General features: G+C 38.8%; 1 protein-coding gene and 1 long non-coding RNA gene across 6 annotated transcripts in view; one reads left to right on the plus strand and one right to left on the minus strand.

Moving 5' to 3' along the window:
• spock1 (SPARC (osteonectin), cwcv and kazal like domains proteoglycan 1) overlaps positions 1–16541 on the minus strand; it is a 93917-nt gene that overhangs the window by 52144 nt on the left and 25232 nt on the right. For 3 of the 5 annotated variants that reach the window (XM_034883536.1, XM_034883531.1, XM_034883532.1), the window contains exon 3: positions 896–904. The exons of the other annotated variants lie outside the window; for them this stretch is intronic. In XM_034883536.1, coding sequence (XP_034739427.1) covers positions 896–904 — 9 coding nt within the window. The remainder of the gene's footprint in view (positions 1–895; positions 905–16541) is intronic. 5 annotated transcript variants of the gene reach the window in all.
• On the plus strand, positions 6079–10659 carry LOC117951702. Its single transcript, XR_004658230.1, has 3 exons — positions 6079–6203; positions 7284–7289; positions 10646–10659. It is a non-coding gene; the product is annotated as an uncharacterized LOC117951702 (long non-coding RNA).

Raw genomic sequence — 16541 nt, forward strand, 5'->3', positions numbered from 1 at the left:
TGAAGGCAAAAGGGGGTCCAACCCGTTACTAGCATGGGGTACCTAATAAAGTGGCCGGTGAGTGTATATATATATAAACTCCTCTATATAAGGGTCTATAGGTCATTGAATATTAGAGCCACTGTTCAAAACAAGAGATATTTTTTTGTCCTTTTTTATTTTGTCATTTTTTTATTTGAAGAAAAGTAAGAACATACGGATTTATCAGTTGCATGTGAAAAGGTAAAAAACTGACGCTCCTAAAAAGACGATTGAATGAGTAAAATTACAACATAACGTCTCATCATGTCCGACATGTTACCAAGAAGTCCCCGGTTGAGCCTGTAATTGATGCAATCGTAATGTCAAACGTCGTTATTGTGCTTACTAAATCATTTTGGGAGCATCAATTAAGAGTGCAGGCGACGTTTTTCCTTGAGATTACCATCCTTGCATATGAATTTTAGCTTAGAGCAAATAAAGTTTGATAACACAAAATCTGAAAACATGGTGTAGAAAAACATATAAAAAAAACAAATTAGTTTTGTGGAAAACCTCCCTAGGAGAATAGAGACTTTTAAAGCTCCTTGTTTGACAATAAATGAGATGAACTACAATCTATATGGTTGCAATGTGCAGGTGTCAGCATACTTTTATACACCGGACACCATGTTTGCTTGAAAGTATGAAACCTACATCTACCAAACCACTACAGTAACATTTTAATATGCTGAAATAAACAATGTTATGGCTGACCAGCCACCCAACCTCCTGCGCATTTAAATCAGCAACACCTATCCAGCTCTGCAACGATGCCTTAAAGAGCCAAACAAACACTGTCTGTGTCTTCCAGGAAGGTACTGCAGTTTGTTTGAAAATGGTATCATCAAATCACAAACACAACGGATGTACTTACCTCCGCTTCCTTTAAATGATTGCAGAAGAGAGAGGTAGAGGAAGAGAAGGAAGAGAGGAGAGAAAGAAAGAAAGAAAGGTCAGTGATATTGGCACAGTATGCTATGTCTATCAGCTCTATTACAACCCTGTGTTACTCATTCTGAATACTGAGCTCAACTCCTGAGCTTCATTTAATAGGAATCTGATTCTGAATGCACTCACATACACACACACAAACACACACACACATGCATGCATGCATGCACGCACACACACACACACACACGCAGCATAATGAGTTAGCCTTATTCAATGTGACATGTAATTTGAAACACATCTAAGGCAAATTGTACAGGCTGAGTCGAGGAACAGCATAAAGGAAAAAGATAGAGGAGAGAAAGAAAGAGGGAGAGGCAGGGGAGTTGTGCACAGGTAGAGGCATGAGGGGGAATAAGGTATGCAAATGTAATGCATTTTTATTGTGCTTAAATAGAGAGGAGAGGAGAGGAAAGGGTTAAAGGATTTTTTGTGGAGAGTTTCCTTATCTGAATGAGGGTCCATGACATTAGCTCCCAAACCTTTTTCCATCAAGGACCCCTAAACTGATGATTAAAGAACGTCTAAAACATAGCTGGAGAAATAGCCATGGCTAGCCTCAGGTAATATTAAAAGTACATTTACTGGCTATAGCTACATATTATTGGCTCTGATCAACTAACACAACATCTGACCCGTTGTTCATCCACAGCACTGTTGCTTGCTCTGGAGGAGACTACTAGAACTGTTGGGTCCTTGTAAATTATGGAGTGTGGTCTATCTGTAAAGTGTCTTGAGATAACTCTTGTTATGAATTGATACTATAAATAAAATTGAATTGAATTGAATTAGAACTATATGAGGCGGTATTTAAATTCAACTATAATGGAGGGGGAGAACATGGAACTGACTAACTAGCTTAGCAGAGCAGTGTGCCTTAAATAGAGACTGACTGACTCTTGTTGCATGGAAACATTCATAGCTGCAAGCATGTTGCCCTACGGAAAAGAGGCCGCCGGGACACAATCTGCAGTCTCCGGGAAACGCAACGGGGAAATGAAACGCCATGCCACGCGATCCCCGGTGAAAGTCCTGTGTTATTTAACCCAACCGACCTCCTTATGTGGATGTTAGGCTTTTCAATACTACTCGCTACCATACTCGTGCTGTAATCACGAAAGATGCCTCCCATTGAAATAAATCAGTTTAAAATTCGTGCTCACCATCATGAACAAAACAAGACAATCGTCTCCCTGCACACGACTCAACTGATTAAATAACGTCACCGATTCACAAACTGCCATGACACTGGGCTGGATTACCACATTAAACCTCTTCACTGGGATCAAAACCCCAAAACAGATCAAACACATCACAGTATGATATAGTATGGCCAATTTAAAAAAAGGCACAGTAGACTCTGCAGAGTGATATACTGAATTGACTTTTTAAATAATTTCTTACTGACAGTATTACCCTAACTAGAACTGTCATAATAGCTTTTGACTTAAATGGTATTCATGCAATTTTGTGTTCATTTAAATGTATTGAAGTCAACATTAATTTATTGTCTACTGTATACTGTAAATAGTAATAGAGAGAGAGACAACAGAGATTAATACCTGTGAACTAGGGATCAAGTTAATGATTTTTATGATTCAAATGGACAAGAAAGGTGAAACAACGAGTTTTATTAGTTAGATTTAATGATGGATTAGGCCATCTAAAGGTCCTTTTCGAATCAGGTTACAGTGAATATCAGTGTGCACGTCTGAACCAGATCCTGTGAAATAGCCTAAATACACTTGCTGGCTTTCGGATTTCTGTTCCAGCTACAATTTGCGGCATATTGGTGTTTTCTGCTGAGGTTATTTTGACCTGCAGCTACAAACATGTTGTGTGTAAAGAAAAAGACTTTCATCTGCTATCATCAGATAACAGCATTTACCGTGTCCAGCGAAGGACAGCAGCTAAAGTGCTGCTGCATGAGATGTACTGTTTTTTACTAGCTGGTATTACTTAGGGTTCACAGCAATTGCTCTGAGCGCTCTTATTATTTAATATAAGTCTAAAGGATGACCTTTCCTTGCCCAAGGTCCCCATTAATATTTTAGAGCGCTCATCTCAAAAGCATTAACTGGCTGTTCAGCATGCTGCAAAACTGACCCAATGTCATTCAAACACTTTAAAGTGATTAAGAGATACAACTTGTGTCGTTATTATCATATCATCTTTGTTTATGGTGGTGCTGGAACTTTCAACAGTGAGTTTTACAGGGAGGGAAGTCTTTCAGCTGTGTCCATTTCATTTTGCATACACTCTGCAGGAGCTTGTTGGCAAACACAAATTTGTACTGTTTTAATTGAGTTTAATTAAAACCTGTTTAAAATGTAGCACAACAGCTGTCAGTGAAAATGGGATTCATTTTTCATAAAACTGTACATGATGCAGTTTATTTAGCGCTGCCACCATTGTAATTATGGTTAATTGAGTGCATGTCTGTGTTCAAATAGCTTTATGTCGCAGTGAGTAGTTCCATTAGACGTTGCTGTTTAGCAACTTGACGATCAAGTTAGACCAGGCGGCAGTGTTCAGACAGTCTCCCCAGAGGAGCAGGAGGGTCAGACAGGTCATTGAATGGGAAAGAGCAAAAACAACTTGGTGAAAACTACAAATCAGCATATCCGGTACACTTGGCAATATGGTTACTTGGTTGCATTGTGCTCATTGTAAACGCAGTTTCTAGTGTCAAAGTCAGACTTTCTGTCACAACTCTGGCCATCTCCTAATATTCATTATGCTCTGTTTTTCCACTTATTCCCTGCTATTTTGTCTTGTTTCAGTCTACATATTCCAGTCCCAGAGACCTGTCTATGCAAGCTAGAGTACTTTGATAGAGACTGTGGCGTTTAAAGCATTTATCCAGGTTTAGGTAATTTAGTCGCTACAAAAATGACAAATTTGCTTGATGTGAAAGAGCCAAACCTGCACTGACACAGACAATGAAAATTCTGGATCATTTTATAATCTTCAGCTGAAGAGATTGATAACCTTTATGTTTACTAAAAATGGCACATCCCAAATATGATCAAATCCATGATTCAAAACAGATACACTAGCATGCATGTAAGTGTACCCATTATTTGCATGGCAGCAACAGGTCACTTTTTCAATAGTGTATTGTTAAAACTAAATGAACAGTTTCAAAAAGTCATTCACATCTGTGAGGACCTCTCTACGTTCGCCATTCTGTCTCCAAGGTATCCAGCAGATTGGCCCTTTTTTTCCCTCTCCAGTTTAAAGTGACCGCCCTGAGATCTCGTCTGATAGCGGATCCCAGAGGAAGTCTGTGACAGCAAAAGGTAGAGAAGGAACAAAATTGAATCACGGAGGAACCAGAGTGTGAATGACTTCACGATTAGCTTCTCTCAGCAGTGGTAGCCTTCACTGAATATGTGTGCGTGTGTGTTTAAAATAAGCAAAGCCATGCCTGGAGTGCTGACTAAAGATGTCATAATCAGGGGATGAGGATGCAAATCTAGCCTCTCGGTGGAAACTAAACAGCCTTAAAAATTTACTGTGTACTTTATGCATTTTATTCATGGGTCTGGAACCTTGCCGAATTCCCTCCCTCATCTTTTCCCCCACAGTCTCTAATTCATATCCGTCTTCTCCTCCTCCTTTCTTTCCTTCCTCTTCACCAGGTCTCTGCTCTCCTCCTTAGGCTACATCCTACTTATAGACATCACTGGTCTAGGATCTGATCAGCATCATGTGAAGCTGATCTATGAGCTTTGTGAGCAGAACAGAGCAGAGTGGATTTTAAAGACATGCTGCATCGGATTACTTTACTGTTAGACTTCTGCAGGAGTAAGAAACGCTGACCAGTGGATGCAGTTTGGCTTTAACAACAATTCTAAAGTGGATACACCCTTCCGTGCAGAACAGCAGTACACACAACCAAAGGGAGAAACAGTAACCTACAGTTAATGAGCCTAGCCTGTTCTCACTAGAAACTTTGTCCTCAACAAAAAGATCTGATTTGGGAACTACAACATGATGCACAGTGTGAAGTCAACCCAGTCGGACCATGTTTATAAAATGAATCACCAAACTTTATAACAACCTTAATTAATTCACCTAATCCATGACTCAGAACATAGGACTGTAATATATGACAAGATAATGTGAAAACACATTAAACACCAACAGTGAAAGCAGATAAGTTTGGTTAGCATGTGTCCCCTCCAACAGATGGTAGTCTTATTAACTCTCGACGGTATTATTTGCTAGCTCATGACTGTAAATCAACAAACTTGCAATCCATTATTTCTCGCATTGCCACCAGAATCTAAAACCTGGCCAGCTGCACTAAGGACTGAGACTTGATACATGGGGCGCACGCTTAACAAGGTGAGGTGAGCTGAGCTGTGAAGTGAACAGGAGAATGGACTGAGTAAGAGAATAGAGATTCAAAGAAAAAACAAGCAAGCAAGAGGGAAGAGTAAGGTAGAGGGAGATGAAGGAATTTCCAAGAACAAAAGAAAGATTGAGAACTAAGGCAGAGGAGGGAAGATGACACGGAGAATTAGACAGAGAGGGTGAGGAAAAGGGCTGAGGAGGACAGGTCAAAGTAAGAGGAAGAACAGAGATGGTAGTTTGCTTTGCTGTACAGCAGCTCTACAGGACTCTGTCCAGTATTCGTGTCCAGGCATGGATTGGCCATCGGGAGATTCCCCGGTGGGCAGGTCTATTTGTGTGGGCTGAAAAGTAACTCCACCAAGTGCCAGCAGGGATTTTTAGCATGTCAACCCATTATTTTAGCACCCTCTACCAGAGAGGACTAGTTAGCTCTTAGCAGGTAAATTTAATTATGTATTAGCAAGCTAAGGCACTTGCTAACAGAGTAGTATAGCTTTCTAAATTAATCCACATTCAACAATAACACAAACGCATACTGAGAACAAAATCTTAACTTACAGATATGTCACTTGTTTACAACACAAGACAGCCATGCTCCAACCTTAACCTTTAGCCATCTTGCCATCAGGAGCCGGGCCGCCATTTTGGCTCAGTGAGTACATTATCATAGTCTCTTGCTTACCACCCAGCTAGATAGCAGTATTAGGAGCTGGAATGCATGGTTCAAAATTATGTCCACCAGCCAAATACTAGTGAATTTTAAAATTGTACTTATTTTTGGCTGGTGAGTTAAGCAAATCTACCAGCCACTTGCATATTTTACTAGCATTTGGCTGGTAAATGGTGCTAATTTCAGACCCTGCTTACATGTGTTGAAGGGGAGTTTAAAGACAGGTGGCGTCTGGTTGAATATGGTGGGCTAGTGTGGGTCTCAAAAGTCACGGGCTGATTTTTTACCCCAGTCCAGCCCTGATCGTGTCTACAGCCTCAAGATTGGCAGGCATCTCATTCACATGAACAAACAGGTGACGCTGAATATTACATGTAGTGCTGAGAAAATGAAGCAGCACACACACCCACACACACACACACACACACACACACAATTAGGTTAAAAAAAACATCATATTATGCAAGTAAATTCCTTCCAGACTGTAACGTTACATAAAGATCTGGCAAAACCAATGACAACATTTGTATTCACAGCCAATCCGGCTCCTCTAAACTGAGATAAACGACTTCTTTTCTTTCTGCTTACTTCCTCCATTCTCTTTCTATTTTTATTGCCTCCCTCATTCATCAAGTCTCTTCCTCTCTCCTCTACTCCTCAACTTCACACTGCTGAAAACATCCCTCAACTGATCCAGAATCTGAACAATGTGGCTGAAAGCCGAACATCCAAAATATGGTTCCTCTTCATTCTGTCCTTTCTTTTCACGTTAATGAGGGGAAAGCCTTCACTCAGCAGCCTGTTATTCAGAATATCTTGCCATCTTCACACTTTGCAGATTTCTTTCTTCTTTCCAATACCCTCTCCAAACTGGCTTCCTTTTCCTTTTCTTCTTTTTCCTCTTAGTTTGAGGATATTCATCCACACAAAAGAAGTCGGTGGAAAGAAAAGAGATCGTTCGTTTAAACAGTGTAGTGAGTAGAAAGGGGTAACCAGAAGAAAAGCTAGAGTTTGTTAAAAAAAGATGAGGAGACGAATGATTGATATTCCAACAAGCACTACATTTGACGTGCACTGGTGCCTTTCTCCCTCCCTGTTCACCCTTGTCAGAGTTGGGTAGTAGACGTAGACAAAATACTTGAAATATAACACTTGTGACGTGAAATAAAATATTTCATTTCAATGCTCCATTTTGTGCTGTAAATAACAACTGCATCACTGTTAATTAATCTGTCCATTTGATTTTCTGTCAATCAAACAATTGTCTTTAAAATATCAGACATTGGTGAAAAATAACGCAATTTCCCAGCTACAGATGTCTTCAAACCGCATGTTTTGTGTGGCCTTATGTTCAAAACCCAAAAATATTCCTTTCCTATTTCATGATGATATAAAACAGTCAAAAATATTTTTTCAGAAACTACAGAAACTGGAACCAGCAAATGTCAATAAATGAATGAAAAATAATCATTATCAAACAATTATGTTCTAGTCTTTTCAGCTTGAAGGTTGAGTTAGTAAATATACAAACAACTAACTACCTTCAAAAGTGGCCAAGTCAGTAAGTGACAAGGATAAAGGGGAAGAAAGAAATCTCAGCCACATGTGCAAGTAAACGGAGAAAAAAACCCAAGGAGAATGAGATCAAGGCAGGAGAAAGCTGAAAAGGAAGAAATCTAAGGTCTAAAACCTTTTGCTTGTGATTCAGACATTTTCTCCACACACCTACTGTAAGTGTCATATTTGTAACTGTTCCAAAGTCACTTTCGACTGTCAGATCAGTGTTTCTTCACCATGTAAGCCTTCCAGAAGCTCGTAGGTGTGTCGAGGTCAACCTAGATCTAAGACTGGGGGACGCAGTGTAATAAATAATAGATAAGGCAGCATGTCACAAGATGAACTCGACATGGGCCGGCTGCAGGTCTGCTGCCCCTGGCTGTCTGATTGGCTGAGGAAACCGGTTACAAAGAATCCAAATGGGAAGTGCTGTTTCTTATCTTTTTGTCTACTTGACTATAGGTCTGTCCGACTACTGGACTGCGAGTGCGGGTCTGTGAGGTGAGCTCCAACGGCGAGTGTGCAGCCATAAGCTAGATGATGATGAATAGACTCTGCTGGGTGCTAACAGCATTGGCTTTCCTAAGGCTGCTATGCTTTTGTAACCTCTTCTTGGTGTGAAAACCAAAGCTGGAGCTGTCTTTTTCCCTTGCTTCTGGAAAAATACTAAACAGCTTGCTCTTTCTCCCTCTCTCTTTCTCTCTTCTCAAGCTGACAGATGTTGCTACACCACTGTTGAGCAGGTTATACATTTTTAGATTGAAAATTATAGACTGTCAATAGCCCACCTGCTTCTGCTGTTTTTTACATGTGTTGTCAACATTTAAATACCCAAGGTTCAATTAAAAAAAACACAGCAGTAAAATACAGGCGAGCAACTGTCTTTCACTTACAGGTGGCTAGATCTTCAAATTGTTGCATTAGAGGGAACTAAGGCTGATTAAAAAAGATACGTTTGCTGCAATTGAAATCCATAGAGAGGCATTTGCATTGATGAGCTGCAAGACAGCTTCAGAATGGAGATCCATGAAAACACAGAAAGCTCCAAAAATGAGGGGAAAGGATTTAAAAGTTCATACAGACATACAATATTCATATGCTATGTTTTCTGTGTGTGTGTGTGTTTGTGTGTCCCTCTACAATATACTTAGTACCTTCAACAGATCTATTGAGCCTCAGTGTGATACTGCAAGAAACATGAAGAAAATTATGCAAAAACAGTGTGAAAGGGACCATGATAGCAGACTTACAGCAGAGTTTTTTTTTTGGGAAGTTCTTGTTCTAGAACTAGTTCACACGTATTTTAAATGATTTAAATTCAGTCAGCTAACTTCCCTTTACAAAACTATCCTATCTTTTATTAATACCATTCTATCTGACAGAATCCCTCCGCTCCTGTCGGTATCCCACGGTGATAGTGCAGCTGTGGCGACGGGCCAAGTGTTAAGCCAATCATACACAGGCTCTCTTATCTGTCTGCTCCACTGGGGAAACAAGGGAAGAGCTCAGGAGGACGGAGAGATAAATGTCCTTTCTTTACTCCGAGTGCATTACTCTGCTCTGTTTAATCCTCCTCCACCTCAGTTCCCCTCGGCAAGTTTCCTCCTACCCCAGCATAGCAGAGCTGTCCTGAAGCAGTCCTGTGCTCAGATTCTCCTCTTCCTCCATTGCCTACATTCTCTTCTGACACTTTCTGTCTTTCTTCTTGTTTGCCTGTCTGTTCACAGAGTAAATACCAGTAGAACATTTAAAGGAAGTCTGTAGAAGAAGCTCTCACATTTTACTGTGTGTGTGTGTGTGTGTGTGTGTGTGTATGTGTGTGTGTGTGTGTGTGTGTGTGTGTGTGTGTGTGTGTGTGTGTGCTGGTACATGCGTGTCTCTTTGTCAAACTAAATGTAATACAAATGAATTCAGACAAAACATCCATAGCAGGCCAAACTAAAGTACATTATTTGTTGTTGTCTGTATGTCCGCTGTATGTGAACTGTTCTGTTTTTTTTTTTTTACTTTCTGATGGAAAGTTTAAAAAAAAAAGATGAAAAGAATAAAAAACTATAGTTTGTTTTTGTCAGCCTATGGGCTTTTCTGGAGTTCAGCCAAACTCTGTTTAAAGTAAAAGCTGAGCTCAGCTATAATCCAAACCAGTAAACACATCCTCCACTTTACTGCTCCATAGACAAAGACAGTGATTTATTGCCTGAGCTTATGGTTTGCTTCATGTACAGAAAACTAGATGTTATTGCAGGTCAATGTTAGAACAAAAATTTCGATTTCCATAAAAAACTAAAACGTCCTGCTGGGATTAGGTCTCCCAACTAACTATTATTTTCTTTACGATGAATCTGCCAAACATTTAATCAATTAGTCATCATTTAAAGTGACTATATGTAACTTTTTAATGTTTCTAAAGCTTTTTCATGCAATGGACTAAAATTACAGTGAAAAGAACCCTACTTTTATATAGTTTTTAGTAAGGCATCTGCCCAGGTCCGATTTTTCCCACAAAGTTACAGAATGATTTGTGAAAGATAGACGTTGAAACAGTAACATAATCTGATGGGTCACAGATTTCTGTTTGCCAGTGGAGCAAGGTAAAAGGAAGCAGGTGATGTCTTAATATAGGCCTTAATGTATTTTAATGTTATTTTAGAAGTTATCTGCTGTAGTTATGTCTGATACTGGGGCAAGATCATCACAGGAAAGAAGGAAATTAAACAAAGAACAACTAAAAGGTAAAAGGGAAAAGGAAAGTGAAAGACAACCCTAATGTGACACTCAGTGGGGCTGTCAACAGATGGACACAATTTATCTTGCATTTCTTTTTTTTAAATATTCATTCATCAGAATCATTTATAGTGACAAATAAATGATTCTGATAAATGAATATATAAACACATTGTTATAATTATTTTATAATATCTATTTACAAATAAAATAAAAGCGGACGGTCAGCCATGTTATGAGTGTTGGCATTGCATAGAGTGTCCACCAGAGGGCGCTCTTCAACGTCACTGTTGGCAACACTGATTATCGTTTTTTGTTATTACGTTTTTGTTCAAAAGTCCTTAAGTTTCATATCTTAAGTATGTATTTTTATACATTTTATTTATCAGAACTTTAATACATTTTATTTTCCTCTGTTCTGTTGTGACAATTAAACAAATTATTATAATAGTATTTTAGTGAGAGATCATAAATAACTACAAATAACTAATATTAGGGAAATCTTATGTTTAGTCACGCGTTTCTGGATTTAAAATAAATAAATATATATTGATTATATGGTATCTTGGAATTTCGGATTTTTAAATAACCAAATATTTGTATCGGCCTTAAAAATCCTTTATCTGTCAGCCTCTAGTGAAAATAAATCACATAGTTGCAGATTCCTTTTCAATTATCATTTGAGCTCAGTCATGTTTATTCACATGTCATTGGTATGGTAGTAAAATAGGCTATATACAGTATTTCTGTTTAAGCTACTCTGACTGTTTTTAGGGTAACAACTAACCAGGGAACATGGCCAACAACCAAAACAGAAAATACTGTAATTTACAAAATAAGCATCATATGCGTCTTTGGTCTGAATGAAATATGTTAAGATCAAATTTTATATTCATAGGCCATTCTTCTTAACTCACTAAACTCTCCTTGCATTTTAGACTGCACTTGCCATAATCTTGTATGTCTTTAAGGCAAATCAAATGTACATTTTCTTTCAGACACAGTAAACAACTAGGTCAAAAACAATAAGGTTTTTTGCAGTTGTGCTTAGAAAAGCATTAACAGTTTGCAGTCAGAAAATGTGAACAAGAATACTGCAAACCTTCCTTGATTTACATAGTTATCACCTCAGGGTGCCACTTGTACAAGGAAACAAAAACTGCATGGGGTAAAGGCAAAATCTGACCCTAAGATAACGTGGCAAAGAAACAAATAACAAAAACTGTTCTCCATTCACTGTTCCCCCCATAGACTGTTAATCCAGGTACAACCACCATCTTATAACCAACAACAGGGAAACCACAGCCAGCATTGTTTCTGATCAAAGTTAGTAGTGAACAGTACCAAGACTATCCACAAATCAGCCAGGAGCTAATTCCACACGGCCTCACAGGAGTTTAAAAGGCTTAGTCAGGCACAGAGTCGGTGAGGGAAAGAAAGAGAACAGAGGGAAAGGTGCTGATGTAGGAAAATGGGGGGAATGAACTGGAAAGGCAAATGCAAGATAAAACCCAGAGAGGAGGAGCAAAGGAGAGAGACGAAGCAAACAGGCTGGCTGATTTAAGACTTTGTAGCAGAGAACTGAAACTTCAGGTTAGCTACAGTTGAGAGATGTCACTATCTAAATAAACACAGTCTGTCAAAACTAAAGCTGACACAAACAATGCATCAGATCCTTTTTTATACTTCGAGATGAATTATACAGAATAGTTTGTGTCAAAGCTGCTCAAGGCTCAATTCCAAATTGTGTTTTATTACATTTCAACATAGTTTGCGAAAGTTGTTTTAATATAATTTTTAGAATATTGGTATGATTTAATTAGGTGTTTCTTATATTTACTGACACATTTGGATATTCAAAATACATTCAGAGCATACCATACCATACAAAGCATCAGGACTCTCAACTACCCTTAATTAATTATAACTACCTTTAAAAAGACTCAAGATGCAGTACAATCACAGTGGTTATGATGACGAACACACATTATTGTTGTCAATTAACCCTTATGATGTCGTGTTATGGTCTGTTTGGCATGTTTTAAAGCATAAAGTAAAAATGTATCACCCAATTATCTGTTAGATCTTCTTGGCCAACTTTATTCCAACTTATTACCAGTAGTGTACACTTATCCCCCCAATATTTGAGTAAAAACCCCAAAGAAACTATGAATTACTTTGACTAATCCTAGGAACGTATGTTGATGGAGGATCACAGACTGTTTCCAATGTCGTGGAACCATCCGTGTTATTTTTTGGGGCAATTTGGTTGAAAGAATCCCATATTTTTGATAAAGAAAACAGGAGGATAACAGGAGGGTAAATTGATGAAAATTAAGTAGTGATTTAGGCTTAATTGTTATTAAAGCAAAAAAAATAATATAAAGAATGTGCTGCATTGTAATCCTTTACATAGAATTATTTTATCTGACCTGCTTTAGTTAATGGGAGATGTTTCCATATTAAGACAAAGTAGACCTGTTGTTGCCCATAGTGACGATTCTAAACTAGAAAGTTAAGCGTCTGACAGTGTAAACAGTGGAATGGAGCATGAACCCAGATGGTGTTTAACCTTTTCAAGTCTGAACAGTTGATCCTGTCTGATCTGTTTCCAGGGGTCAGATCGCCACAGCAACAAACCCCAATTCAAGAGCGGAGCAAAATTCCCCCACAATACCAAGCCCCACCTCCATTAGCAGGGCCAAAAAAACATTGTTGTGTTTTCCTTATCGTGCCTATCAGTCTAACCTGCTATTATCTCAACTCTCTCTCTCTCTCTCACCCTCTCACCCTCTTCTAGACAAATAAACAACACCAGGCCTCTAACAAGACCACAAGGGGATTGGCTCCTCCAACTGGCATCTTGGCACTGACTGGCTAAAGGTTGTGCTTTCACTCTGCAAGTGTGATACAACGATGAAGTGCAATTATTATATTCTTAACTGTTTACTGTTTAGTTTTGGTTCAGAGACTCAGCGCTCCAATTTCATTTTAAGTAATTATATTGTATTGCCTTTACTCCAATCTGAGTCAGAAATGACACAAACAAAGGGCTTTCTTCTTTATTCTGAGCTAACAAAATCAAAATCAAATTTAATGAGCCCTCCTGGGAGAGGGGCCCTCCCACTGCTATCATTGGTCGATCAAAGCCTTATTTTACTCTTCAGAGGTGAGACTAGGATCAGTTCCTGATCATATACAAACCCATTTGTGAGGATGCCCACTTTCCCCACGGTTTTCTTTAGCAAGAAAGCCACTTTCAAAGATTTCAAAACTTACAGGTGCACTCACTCACTTGCATTCTGAAATCACAAGTCGCCATGCTTAGTTTTTTCTCAAACCACTAAATCCATCCATCCAAGCGTTTATACATCCTTGACTTTGTGTTTCATTTTATATTAAACATGAATATACTGGTTGTTCCCTGTGAGCTTTAACATAAGTTAGTAAAGATAAATACTCAATACATAAAGAAATACTCAAATGTCTTAAGCTCAGGTCTGTGTGTGCTATTGTGCAAAGTGAAGCCTGACTCATTGTGTGATGATTGGTAATTGGTTCCCTCCAGAGAATGATAACCTATAGCTACGGATTATCCATAATTAATTGTGTTTTGGTTTCTTTGTTAGCCTTATGAAGTAAAGGAGGGTTACTTAAAGTGGCAATAACCAAATAGATTTGAGTACAGGTTTATTTAAAATTTGTATTTCAATAAAAACAATGGAATTGCGCTGAGAGTTTAGCAGTCTGAAGCATAGAAACAGAATGAATCTCATTCTGTAACAGAATAAATCTCATTCTGTTTCTATTATCTAGAGTCTTATTGTTGTTGTTACATGAGCAACACGTTTTTAGAATTGTTTGCATAGCTCCACTTGTTGTGTGTATATACCTGGGAAAAGCTGTAATACAGTATTTTATAACTACTGCCAACACATAATTATTGCTTGTACAATAGTTTCACCAGTGCCATGCCAATAACCATTGTGTTAGATAGTGACTTATCAGCAGTTTAAAAAATCAGCACATAGAAGTGCAGTATAGAACTATCACAACACATGCTGTTCTAATTCTTCGTGACTGCACTGTTGGATTCTAGAATATTGTGATGCCATAGATCCATTCTGGTAGTTTAACAGCCCTACAGTGTGCTCTGATCTGAAAATCCATGCTGTAATTCTTGAGTCATTCTCAATGTTAATTATTCTCAATTTTAACAGCGCTCTCAAAACAGTGAAAGTCAGCTTACTGGCTTAAGTAAAAGCTCTTATGGCTCTCCGTGCTCTCAGCTTTGAACCACAACATCAGTTTAGTTACTTGTCTCTACGCCGCGCTCCAGAGGAGGTGCTTTTACACGCACCATCAACTTGAGTCTCTCCAGCTGCTCACTGACAAACCTTGTATGTCTAAACTCGAGAAGCAACCGAGTTCACTTCAGTCAGCTCCTTAATGCTTCTATTATAATCCTTCTTTCTTGCTGTATACTTTTGAGGTAAGTATAACAAGAGTTATAGTTATAAGACTGAAAACATCAGACTGACGCTACTGAGTAGATACTGAGGCTTGAAGCAATCCTTTCATTTAAAACAACAGGGACTCCTCTGAGAAACACTCCGTGGATTTTTACACTCATCTGAGCTTGAAGCTTTTTACACAAAATCTCTCTGGATTGAGATGTTGCGAACCCCGCAAAGAACTCCCACGCCCCTCACACACTCTCACAGTCATGCTGACAGTAATTCAGTCAGGGTGACGGAGGAGCTTAATAACATTTCCAAAAACTCTGCTGTAAATGTAGATTTGTTTTGGTTAAAGCTCTCAGAGTCAGGAGTGTGAGGTACAGAGAACCAACAGGGTCTACGATACATCACTGACTTAGACAGACAGCTGGTTTCACATTCAACACATGGACTGACACGTGTTGCTGCGTAGGCCTGTCGGCTGGGTCATCATCAAATAAGACCTACGAAGAGTGAATGATAAGATATACTGTAGTCTGATTTTCATTTGGAAAGTATTCTGCTGTTCACCAATGAAGAATAACAAAATGACAAGGGATACATTTCCGTTGCTAGTTGTCTTCCCTTCACTAGTAATTTCATTTATGTTTTCTTCCTTGAAAGCGAGCAGATGACAAAAAAAACCTAACCGCATCTATTAATCATGTCATTTTCTCTTTCTTACATCCTTCATTTTTTCCATCTCTTCCCTAATAGCTGGTAAATGAGATTTGAGTTCTGCATGCAGAGGCAACATTACCAAGATGATGGATTTGTATCCTCTTTGTTTTTCACTACCATGCTTTTCTTTTACTCCACAACATATTGTTGTGATTAAAGGTCTTGACCTTTGTATATGTTTGTGTGTGTGTGTGTTCACACTTTTCTTGCCAGAGTGCACTCAATGCAATTCCCACAATTCACATGTGTGAAACAAAAGCAAAATGTTCCTCAGACAAGTTGTTATCTGAATATTAGCCTGCTCTCTCTGAGTCCATGGCCGTGCTGGTATGACATGGAGCAGTGTTCAGGTGAATTCTTGGCGCATTGCTATCTTGAAGCAGTGGGAAGTGATCGCAGCATTGACCAACAAAAACTTGGTCTAAAGTCACTAACGCGGCATTTCCTTTTTATTTAAACAGTAAATTTGTAAAATGTGCCTAGGCTTAGGGACAGAGCGCACACACTCTGCTTGTTACACACACACACACACAGACACACACACACACACACACACACACAGGGAAGCGCAGCAGCCCACAAACATGCAAAAGATTAAAAAGATTACAAATAAAAATCTTACGGTGCAAATCTGCCATCGTAACAGTAATGCGCCTAGGTACAAACGTGCCTGGCTTTTAAAGAGAATGGGAGATGACACTCTGTTTGTTTTACTGCATGTTAAGCCTAAAACACACCTATGACTCAATGTAGACACTTAGTTCAACCCTTTTGAACCATGCACCTGGCGCACAGACCCTTTTTTCTACCATCAAAGTAGCCAAAGTGGATTTGGACACATCCTAAACGCACCTGAGCCATGCGTTCTACGCCGTTTGCTTAGATTTTTAAAATATAATTGCTCTAGTGCGATTATACAGAATTATCTGTTTTTATTATTCAGGTTTTATTGACTTGGTAATCAATTGACAGGGTAGGGTCATTGATACTTGTGCAATGTCTACAATGTAGGGTGGATTGTATGTTGTAAGTGTGTGTAAAGTCTATGTGTTTAATGATGTTTACAGTAGCATTAT

This window comes from Etheostoma cragini, chromosome 10 (genome assembly GCF_013103735.1).
Source record: "Etheostoma cragini isolate CJK2018 chromosome 10, CSU_Ecrag_1.0, whole genome shotgun sequence".
Taxonomy (NCBI): domain Eukaryota; kingdom Metazoa; phylum Chordata; class Actinopteri; order Perciformes; family Percidae; genus Etheostoma; species Etheostoma cragini.